This window comes from Marmota flaviventris, chromosome 10 (assembly GCF_047511675.1).
Source record: "Marmota flaviventris isolate mMarFla1 chromosome 10, mMarFla1.hap1, whole genome shotgun sequence".
NCBI lineage: Eukaryota > Metazoa > Chordata > Mammalia > Rodentia > Sciuridae > Marmota > Marmota flaviventris.
Genome location: NC_092507.1, coordinates 16,720,018 through 16,744,631, shown reverse-complemented (window position 1 = coordinate 16,744,631; position 24,614 = coordinate 16,720,018). Strand labels below are relative to the sequence as shown.

Genomic DNA, 24,614 nt, shown 5'->3' with positions numbered 1-24,614 from the left:
CAGCTGTCTATAATACCTCTTCACGTACAGATATGCAAGGATGTTCAGGGGCCATCCAGAGAAAAATGTATGTTCACAGACTCCAACACTTTTAAATACCAACTTCCTACCACTGTGATTTCATTCTTGCCCCGCCCCCAATCCCTACAGTCAGCTGTGAAACTTTTTTCCCTCCTCAGATGGGTCTTGCTATATCGCTGGTCTTGAATTCATGGGTTCAAGTGATCCTTCCACCTTAGCCTTCCAAGTAGCTGGGACTATATAAGGCATTGCATCACCATGTCCAGCTTAGCTATGAATAATTTTAAAAAATTTTTAAGTTACAGGGGCTGGGATTGTGGCCAAGTGGTAGAGCACTCGCCTAGCACGGGCTTGACCCGGGTTCGATCCTCAGCAACACATAAAAATAAAGGCATTATGTTGTGCCCACCTACACTTAAAAAATAAATAAATATTATTTAAAGAAATTTCTAAGTTTATATATATATATTTATAAATAAATAAACCTTTATTTATTTATAAATATATACATATTTATTTTAGTTGTATGGACCTTTATTTTATTTATATGTAGGGCTAAGACTTGAACCCAGAGCCTCACACATACTAGGCAATTGCTCTACCACTGAGCCACGACCCCGGCCCCTACTTTATTTTTATCTTGTGCTGAGGATGAAACCCAGTGCCTCACATATGCTAGGCAAGAGCTCTACCACTGAGCTATTAACTCCAGCCCCAGCTGTGAACAATTTGATTAATATTTCTCTGACAAATGGTTCTCCAGCGTAGCCCAGGGGCAAAGTCTACTGAACATAAGCTGCTGACAATAACATTCATCACTAAATAGGCTTAGGTACCTCTGCTGACTAGGGAATCTCAATTATGGGAAAACTTTTCCAAGCTGGAGTGATAATTTATTAATTGTATATAATACGAGGAGCATATTCTATAAACTCCAGATAAGCAAACAAAAAAACCCCAAAGACAAGCCTAACTATAAACTAACTATAAACTCCACATGGGTGAGGATTTACAACAATCCTATTATTACTTACTAAAACAAATGTTATCTGAATTAATAAATAAAGTATTACTTTTAATAAAAGACTATATTGAAATATTTAATTTTAATTTCCCCACTCCATTATTTATGTTACCTGAGAAGTATGTTTTTTAAAACGATGGGGGCTCAGGGAGCCTTTAAGTCATTGGAAAATAATCAAATTTCAAAAATTATTCATGAAAATAATTTCCATAGTAGCATCCTAATGTGATGCTCTTTCCCCGCTGTGTGCCATCAACCCTTTCCTCCTTTAGCTTCTACTTCTCCAGGGCTAATAATTAAGAGGATATCTTGGGGGTTATGGCTCAGCGGTAGAGCACTTGCCTAACCCAAGTGGGGCACTGGGTTCAATCCTCAGCACCACATAATAAATAAAATAAAGGTGCTGTGTTCTAAATACAACTAAAAATATAAGTTTAAAAAAAAAAAAAGAGGATATCTTGGCTTTATCATGCCTTAAAAGATGGCTCCCACCTAAGAAACAACTCCTTTTCTTTGACTATCAAACAGGGAATACAATTCACCACTGAAAATAACTGCCTCCTACAAAAGGTAAAGACCATGAATGCCCCAAATTTGAGTTAACTGCAATAAATAAGGATCTGAAAATATCCATCCCCTACAAACTTTCTTCACTAGAACTTTTCAAAGCTTTATTGTCAGAAATTCTATTCTCCCCCGCCCCCGTACTGGGGATTGAACTGAGGGACACTTAACCACTGAGCCACAACCCCAGCCCTTTTTATGTTTTATTTTGAGACAGGGTTTCACTAAATTGCTTAGCGCCTTGCTATGTTGTTGAGGCTGGCTTTGAACTCACGGTCTGCCTGCCTTGGCCTCCCAAGCTGCTGGGATTATAGACGTCCATCACCATACCTGGCTATTATCACCAATTCTTTATCTAAAGGTTGGGAGTGTAGCTCAGTGATAGAGTACTTACCAAACAAATGAAGGCCCTGGATTTGATCCCTAGCACTTCAATAAAAAAGAAGTTTTATCCACTATAAGTAGGAGTACCCAAAATATTGTACAAATACAATTAAATCAACTTGGCTAAGTTCAAGGTGCACTATTCCTTGATTTGTAACATATTTCCATTAGACCAGACTTCTACAACCAAAATAAAATTCTTACCCTGGCTTCCAAAAGTGTGACATCCATTCCAAAACTTTGTAGTTGTCGAGCTGCTGCCAAGCCTGAGACTCCAGAGCCTATAATAATTACCTTTCCTGTCTTTTTCGCTAAAAGCAAAAAGAACAAAAATTAAAATGTTTTGTTGTAATTCGTTTGGGTACATAGTTTTTTTTCCTCATGAAAATCTCTGGATTCTTAACATATCACAATGTCTTAAAAGTACATCAATTATTTTCAAAATATGGAAACTATCTGAAAATAAAGTTGACAAATATCTGAAGTTTATAAAACACTAATTCAATGTTGAACATTAATAAACCAAATTCCTTCTCTTGAGATATACTTTCTCATTACTTTAATCCCATGTTTCAGACTCTATCCTGGATATGCTATGAACGACTGGTTTCATTACCTCATAATTGTATGAAGACAATTTTGGGTGTGAGCTATTTATATTCAGCTCTATTTTTTTGCCTTAAGTTAATATTCCTTTTGGAAGAATGATTAAAGCATGGAAAATCAGGCCAGGCATGGTGGTGCACACCTGTAATCCCAGCGTCTCAGGAAGCTGAGAAAGGAGGATCATGAGTTCAAAGCCAGCCTCAGCAATTTAGCAAGGCCCTAAGCAACTACTCAGTGAGACCCTGACTCCAAATGGGCTGGGGATGTGGCTCAATGGTTATGCCCCTGGATTCAATCCCTGGTACCAAAAAAACAATTAAATAAATAAATGCAACAGTTGGGAGCAGTGGCACACAATGGTAATCCCAACAACTTGGGAGGCTGAAGCAGGAGGATTGCAAGTTGAAGGCCAGCCTCAGTAATTTTGAGGCCCTCAGCAACTTAGCAAAGCCCTGTTTCAAGATTGAAATTAAGGGCTGAGGCTGTGGCTCCGTGGTGGAGTGCTCACCCAACATGCATGAGGCCATGGGTTCGATCCTCAGCACCACATTAAAAATAAATAAGTAAACAAATAAAAAGAAACTGTGTCCAACTACAACTAAAAATTAATTTAAAAAAGATTGAAATTAAAAAGGGCTGGGATGTGGCTCAGTGGTAAAACACTCTGCCCATCCCTGGGTTCAATCCCCAAAATCCCCTCCCCATCTTTATAAAAGCATTAATTCTCAAAATATCCCTGTCTCCTGAATTCCTGGCAGACATTATCCAAACACTGTGAAAGGGACAAACTGTATATTTGTTTTAAAAGCAAATGAGAGGAAAGGAAAAGAATCTCAAGCCTCCTGCTTGCATAACTAACTTCTTTCATTTTTTTATAACACTTGTTTTATTAATTCTATTTTTTTAAACTTAGAAATCCTATTTTTTTCTAAGTACCTATCAAACTAGAACTTAAGGAAATGTATATTTAAATATTTTTAAAATTTTATTTATAAAAAAACTTCAGACTATTTTGACAAATATAGATTTACAAATCAAAATTAAATACTAACAACATCATAGATATAAAAGGTGGTCCTAGATTTATAGCTAAAAATTATTTATAACTAAAATACATTGGCTGGGTAAGTCCTTACTTGGTAGTGGTTTTATCCTCTTATAGATGCCAAAGTTGATAAGACCATGACGCTCTAAATAACTGTGAACTCGGTGAACAAGCACAGTATCACCTACATAAATAAATAAATTTAAAAACATGTTTATGTTTGAAGCAGTTTAAACAGAAACCTCTTCTAACACCTCTATTTCTCCATCATGAAATCACTGAAAACACTTTTCCCATAAATTTCAAGTCATGTGACTCCTTAAGTGGAAAAGTGATTCTTCAGAGCTTTTAGTCTGTGAGGAGTCCAAAATGTACATCATATAATTTGTAATTTTTAAAAATGGCATTCCATTATGGAACAAATGAAGGACGAATCTTTGAAAATAGTTGTAATGCTCCATTTACTTTGGTAAAATCTTCATAAGACTTTGTTAGTGACAAATGAGAAAAGAAAACCAGACCAGCTAAGTAACAAATGAGAAAAGAAAACCAGACCAGCTAATCAAGAGCCAAGAGAGACCATAGGTCAAAGCTGGGTAACAGTCTAGAAAAATTATTTTAAAATCTCTTGAACTCATTTGTTGACACAACTTAAAGATCAGGAAAACAAAAACAGAAAAGAAGCTGGGCACAGTGGTGCACACCTGTAATCCCAGCAACCCAGGAGGCTGAGGCAGGAAGATCGCCAAGTTTGAGTCCAGCCACAGCAACTTAGCAAGACCCCGTCTCAAAACAAAATAAAAGAAAGGCATGCGGACGTAGCTCAGTGGTGAAGCATCTCTGGGTTCAATCCCCAGTACCAAAAAAACAAACAAACAAACAAAAAACCTGCACAGAATACAGGTTTTATATAAGGTTCACTGTTGTACAGCACAAGATGAAATAAAATATGAATGAAAAAATTAGCAAGGAACCAAGAGGCCCCAGAAGGAAGCATTAATTTTAGCAATAAGGTCCCAAAATTAGTCCTAGTGAGCATGCTACTTACTGTTATAAGGCGCTTCCAACTGTTGCAGTGTAGCCTCAAATGTCAGCTGAATCTTTGGATTATCCAACCACAACTGCAACTATATTTAAATGATATAAACTGTATTATATAAGCTGTATTATAAATGATATAAACTGTATTATGCCACTTGACCATCTACAAAATCATCTTTAAGACCTCAAACATAGAGTTTATTTTCAAACAATGAAGTTTTATTCCTGAGAAAGAAATTGATAAAACACAAAACCATGCCAAATGAGTGAATTATTAAAGAAGCTGGGGAAATTTAACCTAAAAAGGAACAATACCTAGGTAACTTACCAAAGTCATACAGCAGTAGGAAGAAAATAGGATTTAAACCTTATTTATTTACTTGATTCCAGAACTACTGAGTAGATAAAATCCCCAAAACTTTATAATAATAATAATAAATTAGAAATGCAGAAGTAGGGGAGAGAGGGGTGAAGGATAACTTCTGCTTTTGATCTATAAAAGTAAATGAGTTGGTGTGCTATTCACTGAAAGAAGAAATCAGGAAATGAGTCTGGTAGTAAGGCAAACAAGAGGTGGTACAAAATAGGCAGCTCAGAGGAGGTATGAAGCCAAACATGCAGAAGAGGGCTTTAAGAAAAAAAAGGGGGAAAAAAAAAAAAGAGGAGAGAATCTCAGAGAAGTCCCAAGCAGCTCACATAATGGCTGATTTTAAGGATACACCTAGACAAAGATACATCAGAGATGACAACTATGGAGGCAGGAGACAAACCAAAATCTGTGTTACAGAAGCCAAAGGAGTAGTGTGTTAAGGGAAAAAGGAGCAGTCTATTATTTCAAATACTGCTGAAAAAACAGTAAGAGGAGAAATGAAAAAAATTATGGTATAGTTAAAGGGTTTAAACAGGAATTCTCTTTAGAGTAATATATATATATATGTGTGTTTGCAAAATACAAAACAAACTAAACACCACTGTATGAAAGTCTTAGCTAAAAGTCAATAAATACTATTCTAGGGGGCTGGGGATGTGGCATGCGTGCGGCCGGGGTTCGATCCTCAGCACCACATACACACAAAGATGTTGTGTCCACCGAAAACTAAAAAAAAAAAAAATATTAAAATTCTAAAAAAAAAAAAAAAAATACTATTCTATATACAAGAATATATATATTCTATATATATATATTCTATATATACTATTCTATATTCAACCGAGGAGGAGTTAATTTGGCTAGATGTAAATAAACTAAATTACAAAGGGATATATCCAAATCCATACAGACACTCTACTTTGCTCTGTGGCCACATTAAAGGAATTCCTCACATACACACTGGGCCTAAGTTCCTGAACTCTCACACAAACTTCTAACTTGTAAAATAAAACTCAGTTCTAGTTCAATAATCCTAAATGGTAGTTTTAAAATCAGGAGGCAAATATGCCATTTAAGATTTGAGAACTGGCGCCGGGCACAGTGGTGTACACCTGTAATCCCGACGTCTAGGGAGGCTGAGGCAGGAGGATCACAAGTTCAAAGCCAGCCTCAGCAAAAGCAAGGCACTAAGCAACTCAGTGAGACCCTGCCTCTAAATAAAATACAAAATAGGGCTGGGGCTATTGTGACTCAGTAGTTGAGTACCCCCAAGTTCAATCAATGCCCCCCCAAAAAAGATTGGAGAATTGACAAATGATACTCCCCCCCCTTTTAACTTTAACCTGGGTCAACTGTTCCCCAAAGCGTGACTTTTAGTCACAGGCCCAAGTAAAAATTGAAAACTCTCTTCAGATGAAACAAAAACATGAAAACTTATCTAAAAATCCAATTGGATCAAATAGTGATAAGTGACACACAAATGTTGGTTCATTTATAAGACAAAGGAGCCTCAGAAGTACATACTTAAGAACTTTTCACTCTCTTAAACAAACAAAAATCACCCTGTCTTTTCTGTTACAAAAATTCAGTAATATCTACCAACCACTCTAGCTATATGATATTTAACCCAAATTTAGCAGTGATTTTGCAATCTAACAGAAAAATTAATCAAAGATGGTTAAAATACATGCTAAATGACTTCTCTGAGATTTCAAAATAGCTGAAATCTCTATTTCCACCTTACATTACCCTCGATACAATTATATGCTCTAAATAGCACTTTGCTGCCTATCTTTTTGTTTGTTTCTTGCAGTACCAGGAATTGAACCCAGAGCTTTATTCATGCCAGTCAAGCACTCTACCACTGAGCTACACCCCCTAATTCTATGGCTAAAGAATTTTTGATGAGGGCTGGGGTTGTGGATCAGCGGTAGAGTGTTCACCTCGCACATGTGAGACCCTGGGTTCACTCCTCAGCACCACATAAAAATAAAAAAGTATAATAAAAGTACTGTGTCCAACTACAACTAATGAATAATTTTTTTAAAAAAATTGATGAATAAGAGACATGAAAGAAAAATTCAAGAAGACATACTAATTCATGTAAAAAAGCAGTAGTCTCATTAATCCAAGAAATAAAAAAACAGTAGTATAGATTATCATTGTTTTAATAACAAAAACAGGGGCAGCATCTATAGATGAATGGATTAAGAAAACATGGCATATATACAATGGAGTCTTACCTAGTCATAAAAGAATGAAATCATGGTATTTGCCAAAAAAGAGAACTGGAGAACATCATGCTAAGTGAAATAAGCCAGACTCAGAAAATCAAGGGTTGATTATTCTCTTGTATATGAAAGCTAGAACAAAATAAAGGGGAAAGGATGGATATCAAGATATAGGGAAGATCAGGGAGTAGAAGAAGGGATCGAGAAGGATGGGAAAGGGAAAAAAATGCAGGATGAATTTAACAAAACCACACTATGTGCATATGAAAATATATCACAGGGAATTCCACATTTTGGATATGTAGAAAGCACCAATTAAAAATAAATAAAGGAAGATCAGTAGAATAGAGGAAAGAGGGGGAGGAGGATGGGATTAAAGTGGGGCAGGGAACCAGGGCCAAAATGAAATAAATCAAGTTCAATCAATGTAGGATTTTGTTGAAATGAACTCAACTACTGTGTGTAACTATAATGCTCTGATACCAAAAATAGAAAAGAAAGAAGAGAAGAGAAAGAAAAGTAAACAGAACAGAACAGAACAGGGATGGGCACTGGGGATGTTGACTGGTTCAGCCCTTCTGAGAGGCAATCTGGCAATAGGTATCAAAACTTAAAAGCATTCACTCTTTGACAAATTAGTTTTTCTTTGAGATCTGTAATATACGGAAATAATACCCACAGATAGAGTAAAGGATGTATGAGGTTCTTCAGAAAGGCAAAAATGAAAATTTAAATGTTTAGTGATTAAATTAGAATCCAACTGGCAACCAGACATTGTATAGACATTAATCATTCAGCCAGAGGAAGCTGACCTAGGTGATGAGAACAGAATAAGCGTTTCACTTATCTTAGAAGGAAAGACAAAGTGTTTCAAGAAGTTTTTTCTTGGGCTGGATTTACAGCTCAGTGGCAGAGCACTTGCCTAACATGCACAAGGTGCTGGGTTCAATTCCCAGCATCAGACACAAGAAAAATGATTGAATGTTTAAATAAATATACCTTAATGTGGGCTGGGGTTGTGGTACAGCGGTAGAGCGCTCGCCTAGCTCGGGCGAGGCCCTGGGTTAGATCCCCAAAACAACATAAAAAAATAAATAAAGATATTGTGTCCAACTACAACTAAAAAATAAATATAAAAAAAAAGATACCTTAATGTATACTATGAGGTATGAAAAGGATCCACCAAAATGGATATAAATAGGACCTCAATTTATAAAAACAAAAATTTCATATATATTTTTTTAAATACCCAAACAAAAAGCCATTAATTTTTAACAATGGTTATCTCTGGAGTAATAGTATTACAAACCATTTTAAAATTCTTTCCTTTTTTTTTCCTCCATATTCTCTACAAAAATCATATGTAGTTTTCATAATCCAGTTGGAAAAAGGCTAGCATGGAAACTTACTGTACGATTTCTAATGAACAGAAAAACCTTCTGGGTCTGCTGAGGCCCACTGATGATGTCTGGAAAACAAGCTGCTTCCTGAGAGGTCATCCGGTCATGAGGAAGTCTGCTCTGGAAAGCTGCACCCTCCACACCTAGCAAAGAAAGCAAAGGTCTGCTGGGAAAAGTGCAATTAGGTACAAAACCACGGATGATGACATCGTGAACTCCTTTTATACCTGAATAATTCTGTGGCGTTTTGCCTCATTCACAGACTGATCTCACCTCCTTTAAAAAACAACTTTCAATTTGTTTCAAAAGCTGAAACTTCCTTACAAATCAGCCACTCAGCATGCCCAAGTAAACATTTATTAATGAGTGAAATAATACATAAGGTATTTAGAATATTTTCTTCATCCACAAAATAACTTTATAATACTGGCTGATGTTCTAAAATTAGCATCACTAGTGGTGTAGAATAAAATCTAAAAGTGAAGAACCAGCCAGGTACGGTGGTGCACTCCTGTAATCCCAGCAACTCGGGAGGCTGAGGGAGGAAGACAGCAAGTTCGAAGCCAGCTTCAGCAACTTAGCAATGCCCTAAGCTACTTAAGCAAGACCCTGTCCCAAAATAAATAATAAAAAGGGCTGGGGATGTGGCTCAATGATAAAGTCCCTCTGGGTTCAATCCCTAGTACCAAACAAACAAAAATCCAAAATACAAACAACAAATGATAAATAAATAAAAGAACAAGATTAAAGGGAATATATACTAACAGGAAAGTGAGAGGATATGAAGTTGAAAACACAATTGCATGCCTTCTTTTAGGGTTATAGCATGTAACAGAAAGATGATGCTAAATACATGATTCCATCAATAGCAGCATCCATCAGCGTTCAATATTCAATTTGGGGAAAGAGTGAGAGAAATTAAGCAGACTACGGTGATAAGTCAGAAGAATGCAAGGACTTCACTCTTGCTGGCAGAAAACATTAAAGATGCTTTACTATACACTACATTAAAAGTATATTACCATACATTTAGTGTACACATACACTATATACAAGTAAAATCTTGTTTTGAAATTCTTTAAATTGGTTAGTAAATATTTTTATAAGCTGGTGGACACGGACATCTTTAGAAATATCTAATTTACAAATATTATACTCATATTTCCAAGATCATCTTATAAAGATGTAATAATCACTATAAAAATACAGGGCTGAGAGTGTAGTTCTCTAGTACATAGCATGCTTAGCATGAGCAAGGCCCTGGGTTCAATCCCCAACATTAAAAAAAAAGAATTTAAAGAATTTCAAAATTCAATACCGTTGAAGTAATTATATATAAGTAACAAAACAGAGACCAGATGTCCGTATTTAATCATTTTATATAACATAAGAGGAATTAGTAAAATTAGGAGATAGAACAAGACAGGTGAAGATGTAACTCAGATAACTATTAGGTTATTGAGGGGTCTGTTTCCATAAAGACACTCAAATGGCAAATACTACCTAGAAAAAAATAATGGTTAATAAGAGATTATGCAAAAATGATGCTAACAGGGCTACATATTAACACTGTTCTTAGGGACAAGGAGAAAAGGCTATTCATATACTATATATAATGAGCATAAACACTGTTTCGCATTATTAAATCAAGTCAACAATCCTTAAATTTAATTCATTATTTCATAAAATTAAAGACTGTCAGAAAAAAGAAACAATCAGGAAGAGCCACAATGCTGCAGGTAAAGCACAAAATTAAGACAAGAAAAGAAGAAATGCTCATTATCAGGGGTAAGAGTTGTTCCCCAAAATGGGAAATGTCCTGAAATTATACAGCTTTGATGTCCCCAGTCTCTATCTCCAAACCAAAATAAATTAAACAAAAATCAAAAATCTAAGACCAAAACCATCTCACATTATAAAGAACACTATTACCTCACAATAATCCTGAATAATCGAACCAAATACCTCTTTTTTATGGAAAAAAAAAAATTTCCCACTGGGGACTGAACCCAGCCAGAGAAACCACTGAGCTGTATCTCCAGTCCTTTATATTTTGAGACAGGGTCTCATTAAGTTGCTGAGGCTGACCTTAAACTTGTGATCCTCCTGCTTCAGCCTCCCAAGTAGCTGGGAATAGAGGTGTGCATCAATGTACCCAGTTACCAAATATCTCTTAATAGGTTACACATTGGTATACATTTTATGTGTATGCTATTAACATGAAAATCAATTATTCCTATTAAATTACACTTTTTCCTGCCAAAAACAGGAGTTTTTTTTCTTGGCTATATCATCTTCTGTATGTTTAACAGGTAGTTGGTCAATGAAAATTCTACTACAAAAACTATTTTTCCATGAAAGCCAGAATAGCCATGTGGGGAAAAAAAAAAAAACCCACTAGATTTCATATTATATTTGGTTCCTCATTTAAATGTCCTTACCAAAAATCACTCTGGTTTCCTAACTTTGAGAATATGTAACAAGAATTGTTACAATGTTATAAATGTTACTTACATAAGTCATTCATGTGTCAATTTCTAAGTAACTCTCTAAGTTAAAACATCAAAAGTTTAAACAAATGCAATTAAAGAAGTTACCAGCTGTGAATTATCATATACCTGAACTAATACTCTCTTCCATCTTTCTTTATTTTCCCCAGCACTGGGGATTAAAACCTAGCCCACTCTACCACTAAGCTACATCCCCAGTCCTCTTTTTTATTTTCTATTTTGAAACAGGGTCTTATTAAACTGTCCAGGCTATTGGCTTCAAACTTGTATTTCTCCTGCCTCAGCCTCCCAAACTGCTAGAATTATAGGTATGCACCACTGCTATGCCTGGTCCCTTTTTCAAAGGGAAAAAAAAAAAAAAAAAAAGTTGATTTGGAACTAAATCAAAACATCTTTTTTTGTAGGATATTTCCAAAGTGTAGTAGTAGACTACTTTGGGTAATCCAACTCATAAGTTATCTCCTTTACTGAAAAAACCTTTTAGAATACAATTGATGTTAACAATATATTCATTGTTTAAATAAGTATCAATAGTACATATAAATTCAGAAGAAATTTACATTTACATTTACTCTGGAACAGAGTTTTGCGCTTTGTTGTGTAAATGCATTTAACAAAATCTAGTATTCTAGAAATTTAGAGTGTTTCAAAGATGCTAAAATTTTCAGAGGCTCCAAGGCTGACTACATATCAGTTTCCCTTCTGTTCAATTCCTTCCAGCTCATTACTTCACACAAGTAATTCCAGTATCACCTCCAGAATGTAATCATGCTAAGGCAGAACTGTCCTTTCTATTCAATAGTCTGACTCGCTCACGCTCTCTGAAAACATTTAGGCGAATAACTTAGACCTTTTTGGGTAGGCCAACTAGAGAGGAAGAAGAGGGAGGAAAGCAGGGGAAGGTGAGATTATAGGCCCTCTATTCTATGAAATCATTTCCCCAATTCAGATAAGATACAAGTAGCATTTTGATTAGAGTAAGGTAATGGAAGGGGGGAAGACCTCCATGAAAAATTACTTGCCTTTGACTTTTTAACTAAAGTAGATAAATTTACTACAATTAGATTTCTGAGAAGTATGAAAACAGAAGCCCAATAGGAGACACATAATAAGGTTACTTAAAATTAGTGAACTAGAAATGCACCATAACAAGACCTATAATTGTTAAAAAAAATAAATAAAATAAAAAGAATAAATAGTAGGAGAAAGAAAAGAAAAAAATGGAGAATCATGATTTTTTCTACACTTCAGATTTTGCATTTTTGGGGTAAATGCCTATCTTAAATTAACCTAGTGGTGTAAGCAATGGTCTACGCACCAAGTGGTAAGAATCCCTGGACTCTCACTCCTCTACAACTATTGTTTCATCATTGGCTGATTCACTAAACCTCTTTGGATTTTAGGTTCTAATCCATGAAATAAGAGGAATAGATTGCTGTTTACTTGAAGGGAGGATGCTAGACAAGAGGGCCTCAAGATCCCTTCTAGAGCCAAGATTGGGATGTACACAACCAAGTTGAAGTGGATTTTAAAGAAGTCAAGCCCCTAGCTGCAGGACACCCATGAGGGGTCATCCAGCTTCATCAAGAGAAGAAAGCTGATCACCTGTACGCACATTTTTAATACTAACGGATTGTCTCAAAAAAGCAAACTTCAGAACATGACAAGGACACGAAGAAAGAGCCTGAAGGGTTCCGAATAGTTACCACCACTCCTGGAAATTCCTTAAAAGTAATGTTTTACTAACAGTAAGAAGCAACACCATTTCACATAAAAGTCCAGTTACTTTCAGCAACAAACCACATTGTTTACTTAAGTAAAAAAGCAAATATTTTGATAAAAACAAAACAAAAAAACAACAAAATTCAAATTATTTGAGATTAAAGCTCTAAAAGCTTTCCCTGATCCTCAACAGTTCCATTTAAGTGTTCTTGATCCATCTGTCATAGATAACAGTACTACATCAGAATTGTAATTTCTCCAAGAAAAGCGTGTACTGAGTATCAATCTCTGGTCCTTAGGATAGCATTTAAAGAAGTAGACTTCTAACATTCTGGATCTCTTTCACTACCAACTACTGTATAAACACAGAACTACCTTTGATCCAAGAGAATAAGATACAAATACTTCCTGGCCTGCTATATGCACACTGCAACAGACAGTAATTTTAAAGTAGATTTAATAGAAAGTGACAACCTCCAACAATGAAGTAATACCTATTCCACATCTATCAAATGGTATATATAAACCAGCTTGGAGAACTGGAACACACAAAAACATCCTTCAAAGGATGAAATCCAAACACTACTTTGGGTTCCTGGAACAAACTGTTTCAGAAGGTGGCCCCTATTAATTTTTTTTACTTTTTTATAGGAGTAAAAATTTCTGAAAAGTGCTCTCAGTAGACTTCTTTTTTTTTTAAAGATAATTTTCACTTGAGATAAACTGTAAATTAACTATATAACATCAATAGAAAAAAATAGTTCCCAACACCATGTATCAACCTTATCTAAAAATATGTCACTTGCCTACATAGTGTGCCTAACTAGTCCTAGCATACTTCTTTTTTTTTTTGACTTTCAAGTCCGTGACACTTCTATGCATACTGCTACTCTTTTTTTTAAGGGTCCCATGATTCCTAAGTGTTTTACATCATGTTTATTTTTACTGCAAAGACTGCTAATGAGAAAAGTACTCGCCATCTCCTCAAACACATGAAGAAGAGCGGAGGGCTGAGACCGGCCTGAGGACTTCAACAGGTTTTGCTTGCCTTTATTCTGGCCACACTCTCTCCTATCAGACTACTCTGTCCTGTGGGTCACATTTCCCCTGCACTCTGGCTAAAATGTGGATACCACAGCCAAAAACACTTGCAAGCATCAATCCCTGACTTGGCGGCTCTTGCTACTAAGTGGCAAGCATCTAGTGCCACCCTCACCTGATGCTTGGCCGTCTCCATACCCTCCAGAACTGTCGTCTTGAAGTCCTCCTGCTTGCCCTGTGGAAGGAAAGAGGAGAACTCAGGGACCTTACTCCATAAATTAAGATAATATCTGGACATAAAGGCCTAATAGTTGGTGACTCATGAATTCACCACCAACTAGTAAACCCAGATTCAGAGAACTCCTTCTTCTGCAATCAAGGCCCAGAGTATTACATCATAATCTTCCAAATCCTGGTCAGGAAATTTCAACTTTACACGCTGCTTCTTGTTAAGTCAGTGGAACAAAGTACATGGTATTTCTAATCACTAAATTCTTGCTGTCAGTCTTATTTACTAAGGGTTAATTGGGGAGGGGAAATGGTAAGAAAATGGGTATGAAATGGGCTCTAGCACCTGGAGTTGCAACAATTCAACATCAACTCAATAGTTGTTTAACTTTCTATCTAAAAAAGTTAAACATGAAGACAACAAGCAAAAGACTGATAATGAAAAAAGTTTACTTCTCCTCAAAGCAAAGAACACAACTTAAAGATTCAGCTCCAGAATTAGTTTCACTTACTACACACAGGAGATAGTACTAGAGCTGAATATGCCAATGCTTCTTCAGTAAATACAACTTCAGAACATATCCCAAGACACCCTATCAGAGGCCAAGTACTGCAGATACACATGCACTTATGGTGGTATAAAGGGAGGCAGGTGAGATCCTAAAGGAACTTCTAACTTGAGCTACACAATAAGCCTTGTTAAGAAATCTTCCCTCTTTGATTAATGTGTAGGAGTAATGTCAAGAAAAGAATCAAAGCTGGAAAATTCAATCTGAAAAAATCAGGATAGATTGTCTTCCAGATGCTTCCAAAATCTTTTACCAAGACAGATACTATAATCCTCCTAAGCCTCTAGCCCCCAGTACACTACAGGAAAACTACAGCGTGATCTTTTGGAAGATATGAAAACACCATTTCCCAGTGATCTATACCTGGAAAAGCTTCATTAATTAAACAGTCTATTTTAAACCATACAATCCAACTAAAAAGCAGATTGACTGTTCTATCATTTGAATTAGAAGGGAATAGTAAAATCAAACCAAGCTAGACCTCTTTCCATAAAAACGCTCCAAGGTCTGTGAAACTTTGAATGACATCTTCATCCTTAAACACATTATTTACAAATAAAATTGATTTTTTATAATATCAGAATATACCCTGTATAAAGAATCTTTTTTATGATTATTTTACTACGCTGTTGTCTAAAAAGTCCTCTAGGCTCTAGAAGGGTAGGCTCAGACAAGGCATAATGTATGTGATCTGTTGTTTATAACCCTTGGAAAATAGCATATGATCATTAAGAGAAGATCCAATTCCTAAATCCAATCTGCAAACTTATCTTGAAAATGCAGGCCCTACATTTTATTTATTTTTATTTTTTAATTATTATTATTATTATTATTTTTTAGTTGTAGATGGACACAATGCCTTTATTTTTATTTTTATGTGGTGCTGAGGATTCAAACCCAGAGCCTCACACACGCTAGGCAAGCGCTCTACCACAGAGCCACAACCCCAGCTCAGGCCTTATGTTTTAAATTATAAACTTTAAATAAGAAACAATAAGTTCTGGATTTATTCTTTAAAAAAAAAAAAAAAAAAGTTGTCATTGTTTTGTTTGATTGCCAATAGAACCAAGTTGGATAAGAATACTAAACAGTATTTGGTGGGGGGATGGATTCAGAACAGTGAAACAGAATTTGAAGAATGACATTTAGACATTAGGAATAACATTTTCTCTCTCAAATGATTCTCCTGATTTGGCAAGAATGAAAGTAACAATCTCTTGTCACCTTACCACTACTAAAAAATTAGATAAATAAAACAAAAAACACTGTCAACCTCACCATTCAGTCTGAATTACTTTATCCTTCCTAATCCAATCATTTTCCTTATTTTCAAACTACATGTCACACAATACGCTACTTAGTTCATGTTAACCTACAGAAGGTAGATATGACTGACTTCTCTTTTTTTGTGAGTCAATGATAATTAACAGAAATGCGTATTTCTTACTCCTAACTTAGGTGATTAAAAAAAAGGGAGAGGGTAATAAGAACAACAATGGTACAACAAGGCAAGGTAAGGTGGTCTTTTTTGATATATACATATCATATACTTATCACACAACATATATATGTATACATATGTAAGAAATTTTTATAAAGTACTTTTCTGGGCTGGGGTTGTGGCTCAGTGATAGAGCACTTGTCTAGCATGTGTGAGGCACTGGGTTCAATTCTCAGCACCACAGATAAATAAATAAATAAAGGTCCATCAACAACTAAAAAAAATTTTTTTTAAAAAAAGTACTTTAATTTAAAAAATACTTAAAAGAGAAAAATGGAAAATATTCAAAACCCAGGGTAGATTTTTAACATAACACTAAAAAGTCAAGAAATGAAATCCCAAAGGATTATTTAAGCAGAAAAACAGAATGAAACAAGTAGAAGTTAGTGTAAACATAAAAAGTGACGGAAAACAAAACTAAAAAGTGCTTAAAATAAGCTTAAGGAAAAAGATACTTTCTTTTGTCCTGATAAGAGTCTAACTTGTTTAGAAATAACAGGATGAGGTTGCTTATTTCCTCTCATGGGTACTGAAGATGACTATTTTTCCAAAGAGATGAAAAGGGTCATCTTTATTAGAGGTATTATAGACCAATTCTTCATCATTTTAATTATAGCACACAAACATTTGCAGTTAACTTTCCATCCAGTGTTTCTGAGTAGCACACATATATAATGCCTTATTCACCGGCTTCCAAGGCTTTTCCAAGTTAAGACCCTATTTCTGACAGTGACACAAAGACATATGACAGCAGGCAAGCATGGCTGTTATCTTCCATGAATACAAGTTCAAAACAGAAATGAAAATATTCAAAAGCAACTTTTTAATATCAACTCAATTTTGACTTCCTTTTGTTTCAACACAAGCCCTTCCCCCCACCACACACCCTCAAGTTTTAAAGTAAAGCTCTTAAATATTCAGGTTATTTGTGCATATCTTCTCCAAACTGAAAATCAAATCCTTTTGGTTTATCTTACACAACAGCCTTTCTTTCAGTTGTCTTTCATCAGATCTGATTAGAAGTGTTTCAGTTATAGTCATATGCTGGATGCTTTCTCATCTTGATTCAAATATTCAAGAGATCACTTTTTCAACACCCCCTTTTTTTTGGCAGGGTATGGGGGTACTGGGATTAAACTCAGGGGCACTCAACCACTAAGCCACATCCCCAGCCCTATTTTGTATTTTATTTGGAGACAGGGTCTCAATTGCTTAACACCTTGCTCTTGCATGAGGCTGGCTTTGAACCTGCAATCCTCCTGCCTCAGCCTCCCAAGCCACAGGTGTGCGCCACCGCCCAGATCCCAGCCCTTTTTATTTTGACAGAGTCTCATTAAGTTGCTTAGGACGTTGCCAAGTTGCTGAGGCTGTCCTTGAACTTTTGGTCCTCCTGCGTCAGGTTCTCTAGCCACTGGGATTACAAGCATGCACCACCCACCCCCCACCCCCCCCACCCCCCCCCACCCCCCCCCCCGTGAAGGACGCCTATGTTGACTTTCAAATACTTAGGCAAGCATGGAGATAAGAATCATTGGTTTGCCATTCCTAGGAACTTCAGTTCACATTTGACTAGCTTCTTGGAATAGCATTCGTATTTGGTAACTTTAGTGAACATTTTGAGAAACTTGTAAATCTTTTAGGAAGCATAATTTTTAAAGAGAAGAGCAATTATCAAAATGGCTAAATTCATAGAAGAAAGTTGACTGCCAATATGTTCGTTTCAAAATGAGCTTGATATATTAGTGAAGGGAACAACATTTCAAAAGATAAAACCATCTTTCAACACACAAATCTCCACTGTATTAACAAATCAGCTGAGTTTGTTAATAATCTCACTAATTTGATGTTTACTGAATACCTATCAAAAACTTTCACGTACCAATATTAAAGAATAGGTAGAGACCTTGTTTTCAAAGAGTGTGTAACTATTTGGGGAAAGATTCAAGCAGTAAGGAAGCTAAACAGACTTGAGAATCAAGGAAGCTTTTCTGCAAAAGTCCAGAGAACATTTGGTAGACAGAGAGGCAGTGAAAACATCACTATGGTTCAGAACATTCATAGAGGCAAAGAGAAAAGCACAGATCTTAATGTGCAGTGCCATTAAGAACACAGCCTGGAAGAGCAGTGGGGAACCAAGTAGAGGGGGAAAAAGGGGTCACACCTTCGTGTCTAAACCAAACACTGATCTTAGCAGTAACCAGTGTGGGTGGGGTGGGTTGCGGGGGAGAATGCATAGAACCATGTAAGCTTTGGCAAGAAAGCAGCAAAACAACTGGCCACCTGTACCACACAGATTAGAGGAGAAAAGCGACCTAGATAAAAGAGATTCAATCAAAAGGCTATTGAAATCATTTAGATCTTAAGTGAAATACACTTATAATAACATGGTTAAGTGGGTCAGGCATAGCAAATAAAAAAGATTACATAAGACAATTGACTTTATAACAGACTTAGTAAAGAGGAATAAAGGTCATTCATGATGACTCAGGTTTTTAATTCAGGACAGAGGTAATACAATGAACAAAATGGGAAACTTGGGAGATAAGCTAATAAAATCAAATGGAAATCTTCTAAAGATGGTTGGAAATTCAAGAACAGAACTCTGAAGTCATTATGTCAAGAGCTTTGTAATGTTTTGAACAACTAATAATAATTAAAAAAATAAATCTCAAAAAAAAAAAAAAAAAACTCTGAAGTCAAAATGGTCTTGAAAAGTCTTTAAAATAGCGTGAAGGTAGTTAGCTCAGCAAGCTTGAGGCAGTTATAAATGTATGATTAATCTCATGAGCATAGGAAAGTCATAGTTTCAAAAAGGAATTGGTTAAACAGAGACAACTGACCAAACAAAGGGGAAGGGGACATAAAACTGAGAAAGGCAGGAGTTACTAGTAACCATCACCACTTCATGCTGCCTTTCTGCACTCTGTGGTGAGAGATGGTAGCTTTTCAAAAAGAGGATTATACATTTTTCTTTGTGTGTTTCTTTCCTGATACCTTTTTGACCATGACTCTTGGCAAAATAAATGGTCTTATACTATTAAGAAGAAATGTAAAAATGAAGTAAACTGGGCTAAGTTAATCAGAATGATAAGGATCAGGGGTTCCTTTGAAGCATATAGAGACCCTTTAACTGCTAACAATGATCAGTTCTGGTCAACAAAATTATCCTAAATGAAATTCATTGGTTTCAATCAGAACAGCAATCCCAGGGTTACACCGTACATAAACCCACCTTCTAAGGATCTAGAAAAGAGAAAAATGGTTCTGCTTGATGTAGGAACCTGCCTGGAATTTCCACTGAACCACTGAAGAAGAAGAAATGAGAAACTTAGTACCTAGGATCCTATCAAAAGTAAAAGGCTTACAAGTAAATCTTTTAGAAACTGATGGAGAGAATTTAAGTTTTCACATGCTATATTTACCTAGACATTCCATAATAGGAATTTTCTTGATCCTACTTATTTTGCTGCAAAATTTGGTTCATAGTTTACATTTCAAAATGTTTTAAAGAAAGTTTATAATTCAGACGCTATTATATGTTGCCCAATTACCAAACTTAAGGTGATTTTTTTTGAGTAATTAAAAATAAAGCCTACTTTTTTACTTATTCACCTGTTTTTAAAATGGGCAATACATTAAACTTTTTTCTGGAGCTTCTATCAAAAGCACCGATCTAACATTAACAATGAGATGAATGAGTTTCCTAAACAGAATCCACTTTCCCTGCTCAAGGTAATAGTTTCTCAGAACTCTGGCTACTGACATCCAGATAAAACTAACAAAGGCTCCCTTCCACCTAAAATATGTCTTGGGTTTAATAATTCCAAGGAAGATACAATTTTCATGTTCTTCAATCTTCAAATAACATTTTTATATATATATAAAAAGCAAACCCCTTCCATAAACTATCTTCAAATTTTTAAAACCTCTGATCAGCAAACACAATAAAAATGTTCCTATCTGTTATATCTCAAGAGTTGATACACTAATTTCAATTATTCCCTTGAGAAGGAAAGGTCTATATTATAAGTACCAATATTTGCCATTTTTCTCATGATTTAACAAAAAAGATTTAATACCAAGATTTTAAAGTTCTTACACACACAAGTGCAAATACTGCAAAGGGATACAGATTCTTTAAGAATGATCTGCTTCAGGGCTGGGGTTATGGCTCAGAGGTAGAGCGCTTGCCTACCATGCATGAGGCACTGGGTTTGATCCTCAGCACCATGTAAAAATAAAATAAAGATATTGTGTCCTCCTATAACTAAAAATAAATATTAAAAAAAGAGAATGATTTGTTTTATAAATGACAAGACTGACAATGAGATACTATAAACATTTTCCAGTTTCCAAAACTAACAGCATAATATATCTTCATAATCCATAAAATGACCCGATTTTTTTCTCTTAATAAAACACCAGCCTACCCCATTCCTGTTCCTAGTTCAAATGTTTATACATAAAGGTAGACATCACATTTTTTCATTTGATCCTCACAGTAAATTTATTTGTCAGATAAGACCCTAACCCTAACCCTAACCCTAACAGTAAATTTTATTTGTCGTGGACAAATTAACCTATTCTATTACAACAAAGTCAAATCAAATAAATGGTATTAAAAAGAATTCAGAGGCAAATGAAATTGCTTACCTAAAAAAATTATTTTTTCTTAATAAAAAGTAAAAATAATCAATGAAACGAAATAATTCATTAAGCAGATCTATCTCTCAAGGATTAATGATTCAATGGTTCTTATCAGCCAGATTCAATGGTTAAAGAATCTAAAGGATCTAAAATTGCTTCATAAAAGCCCAACTTCAATCCTCCACATTTAATGTAAAATTTCCAAACTCTAATCTGGGACAGAAACATTCTTTTTTCTTTTATTTTTTAGTCTATTCTAATTAGTTAGAAACATTCTTTAACATTCATACTACATGGTGACTAGAGTTAATAATGACATATCGTATTAAAAAATGCTAAGAGTAGATGTTAAAAAACTGGCGACTGTGAGTTAATACATGTTAAGTAACTAGACTTAATTCTACAATGCATATGTACTTTAAAAAATGTTGTAAATGTAAATTCATACAATTTTATCTGTCATTTAAGAAATAAAAATTACATAAGTTCCTTACATATTGTGTATACAGTTCTATTCTATTGTTTCTTCACTGTGGCCAATTGTTAATATCCGCAACCCTACAGTATACTGAATTCTTTGCAGGAGGTCCCAGTCATCTTTGAACTCCTGGAGTCCAGCACTGTGCCTGCAACAAAGTATTGTAGTTGTAAAATCAAAGTGTGTAGAATAAAGTGAATGAGGAACTACCACATTTGGAGGCAGAGAATGTCTCCATTTCATATTTTTTTTTTTAATATTTTTTTCAAGAGAGAGAGAGAGAGGAGAGAGAGAGAATTTTTTTAATATTTATTTTTCAGTTTTTGGTGGACACAACATCTTTATTTTATTTTTATGTGGTGCTGAGGATCGAACCCAACGCCGCGCGCATTCCAGGCGAGCGCATTACCGCTTGAGCCACATCCCCAGCCCTCCATTTCATATTTTTAAAAATTCTCCTCCATACTTCCAGTCCTCTGCCTTCACCTTTCTGCCTACCAGTCCCTCTAGAATCTTTAAACTGAAAATATAACACTCTGAGTTCTCCCTTCTGTTTCACAGACATACATCTGTGTCTCATGGTAGGCAATAAATTACCTGAGAATGGGGACCAGAGTTGTATAGTATACATATGTTAGTCCATTTATAGTATCTCTCAGAACATAAGAATTTTGATGAATTCATCTAAATTACTTTTTCAGCCTGTCACATTTTTCTCAGTCCTCCATTAAGTTATTTTGGAGCACAGATCTAAATCATGACACTGAAATAATGCTTTGCAACAAAACAAAACAAAGCAAGAAAGTTAATCCTAGGTCCGTTGTCTGAATGTGTTTACCATACATCATATAATAAAACCTCAAATTATTTCAGGCATTTATTTTACACCAGCAGGTCTCAATGGCAACATAAACAGCTTTATCAGGAATGAATTCCCTAGCCAGTTCTGGTAAATCTATACAAGAGGGTTTTGTGCTAGGCACAGGGATATAACAGAATCTTGAAATTTTTCTTCTGGAGGTAAGATCCGAGTTAATTCTCAACAAAACTGAAAGCCACTCTCACTCTTGACTCCACTTGTTAGGATGGAGAGAAATCTGAGAATAGCCAAAACAAGATAGAAAACAAAATTACAAGAAAACAAAAAAACATGGGCTGGGGATATAGCTTAGAGCGCTTGCCTAGCATGGACAAGGCACTGGATCCAATCCTAGTACCACCAAAACCAAAATATTCACCTGAGCTATGACTATACCATTCAGCATAGATGTGCTGAATCCCGTACCTAGCAATATACACCCAAGGCTGTTACCAACTGATCGGTATGCCTGCCTTGTAGGTAAGATCAGGGCTTCTTATATAAGCAAAGAACTAGACAAAGATAAAGTGACAATATTAGAACCATAGAGGTTTTGTTTCATTCCCCCGCCCCCTTTTAAAGAAAGGAAATCAATATTTAACTCTTTTCTAGTCAAATTCTACTATATCAACTTTAAGGGATAATCCAAAAAATTCTGCCTTCTGGATTTTTGCTATGCTGAATAATGAATCAAAATTTTGGTCAAAGTTTTATCATATAGATATTTTCATAATAATAGCATTTGTGATCAAATGTCACTGAATATTAAGTTAAATTCTTTTTTTAATCATAACTCTTATATATGTTGTTATTTAGCATTTTTACTAATTCAGGTTGTATCTTACATGATTTTTTTTTTTTTTAATGGGATGGGGAATGAAACCCAGGACTTTGTGTATGCTAGGAAAGCACTCTACCCCTGAGCTACCTCCCCAACCCAATGTGATTTTTAAAAATACCATCAATCCACAATTTTACTATTACAAAGGCAGAGTCCAGAATTTATTAAATACACACACAAAAATCGTAACCCCAAATCTCTGATTTTCATTAATTTATTTAACAAATACTTCCTAAGTTACCATGTACAACAAAGAGCTTCTCGTGATCCAAATAGAGGAAAAACTTTCTCTGGCCCAATAAAAATATATACAAGGAGACAAAGTAATTCGTCCCATAATAAACAAAATAAATTATAATACAGAGCTATCACCAATCAGCTAACCAAACCTTAAAAAATTGACTTGAAGAGTTAACCAATGGTTTAAAAGGAACCTGAACTCCACTAGAAAGTATGAGTACCATAACTGAGCCTAGAAAACTGGTAATGCACGCATGTGCTTTTACACATGCACACACTTCTGCTGTCTCTACTGAGAAATTTACAACTTGAAAAGTCTTGAGAAAAGCATCCTAGCTGGGCCTGGTACATACCTGTAGTACCAGCTACTTGGAAGCTGAGGTAGGAGGATGGCCTGCACCCAGGAGTTCAAGACTATCCTGGGTAATATAGCAAGACCCCACCTCAAAGAAAAGAAAAGTGGGGAGAAGAAAGGTGGGCATCCTAATAGCTCATTTCAAATTTCCTTTATGTTTCCATAAAAATCTCAGGTTATGTAAAACAAAGCTACTTCTAATTCAAAATAGACTATCTCTTCCCAAATCAGAATTTCTCTAGTGAAAATTTAAATCCAGGGACAACTTAGTAAGATTTTTCTTGTAAATTTCAACTGCTAAAGGTGTGGGGCAGAGGGCCTAAATCATGATTTTGTTTGAAAATGAAAAATCTAAGTGCTGGCAAACTAGTTAATATAGTAAAGCCTCACTAATGTGAAACAGAGGAATGATCTAAGATACATAATAACTGAGCCAAGAAAGCAAAAAAGCAATTTTTTCTAATAGAAGGCTACTTAAATGGAAGGGCAATTATTCTTCAGCAGTAATGCCCAGCTGAATGAAATTTTACTGTTTTATAGAAGCTCCACTATGATGTGACACTAAATCAAACACACTCAATTCAAAGACAATCTCTTCAGGATCAGTTGCTATGATCTTAAAAAAAAAATAAAAACAACAACAACAAAAAACCTTTATCTTCACAGAAAAGGTACTAGAAGGAACGCAAGTAAAATCATCATTTGTTGAAACAAATATATAATACAGTAAATATAAAAATACATGGAAATCTAAAAAAAAGGTAGATATTAAATACAAACAATGCTTAGTATTAAAAATCACAGTATTTACCCACTTTGATTACCACTAAGGCTATAACGCTGCATTAAGTTATGGCCAAAAATTGAAAATCTAAAAACAATATTTAGGCCTAAACGGATAACTTCTTCCTCTCAATAAAATAAATTCAATCAGACA

General features: G+C 35.3%; 1 protein-coding gene across 2 annotated transcripts in view; it reads right to left on the bottom strand.

Moving 5' to 3' along the window:
- Positions 1-24,614, bottom strand: part of Kdm1a (lysine demethylase 1A) — a 62,582-nt gene that overhangs the window by 24,280 nt on the left and 13,688 nt on the right. Inside the window, exons 3-7 of one of the 2 annotated variants that reach the window (XM_027937232.2) lie at positions 14,135-14,194; positions 8,696-8,829; positions 4,693-4,771; positions 3,736-3,828; positions 2,198-2,304 (exon numbers count right to left, since the gene is read on the bottom strand). In XM_027937232.2, the coding sequence (XP_027793033.2) occupies positions 2,198-2,304; positions 3,736-3,828; positions 4,693-4,771; positions 8,696-8,829; positions 14,135-14,194 (473 nt within the window). The remainder of the gene's footprint in view (positions 1-2,197; positions 2,305-3,735; positions 3,829-4,692; positions 4,772-8,695; positions 8,830-14,134; positions 14,195-24,614) is intronic. The other variant, XM_027937233.3, reaches the window with a different exon arrangement.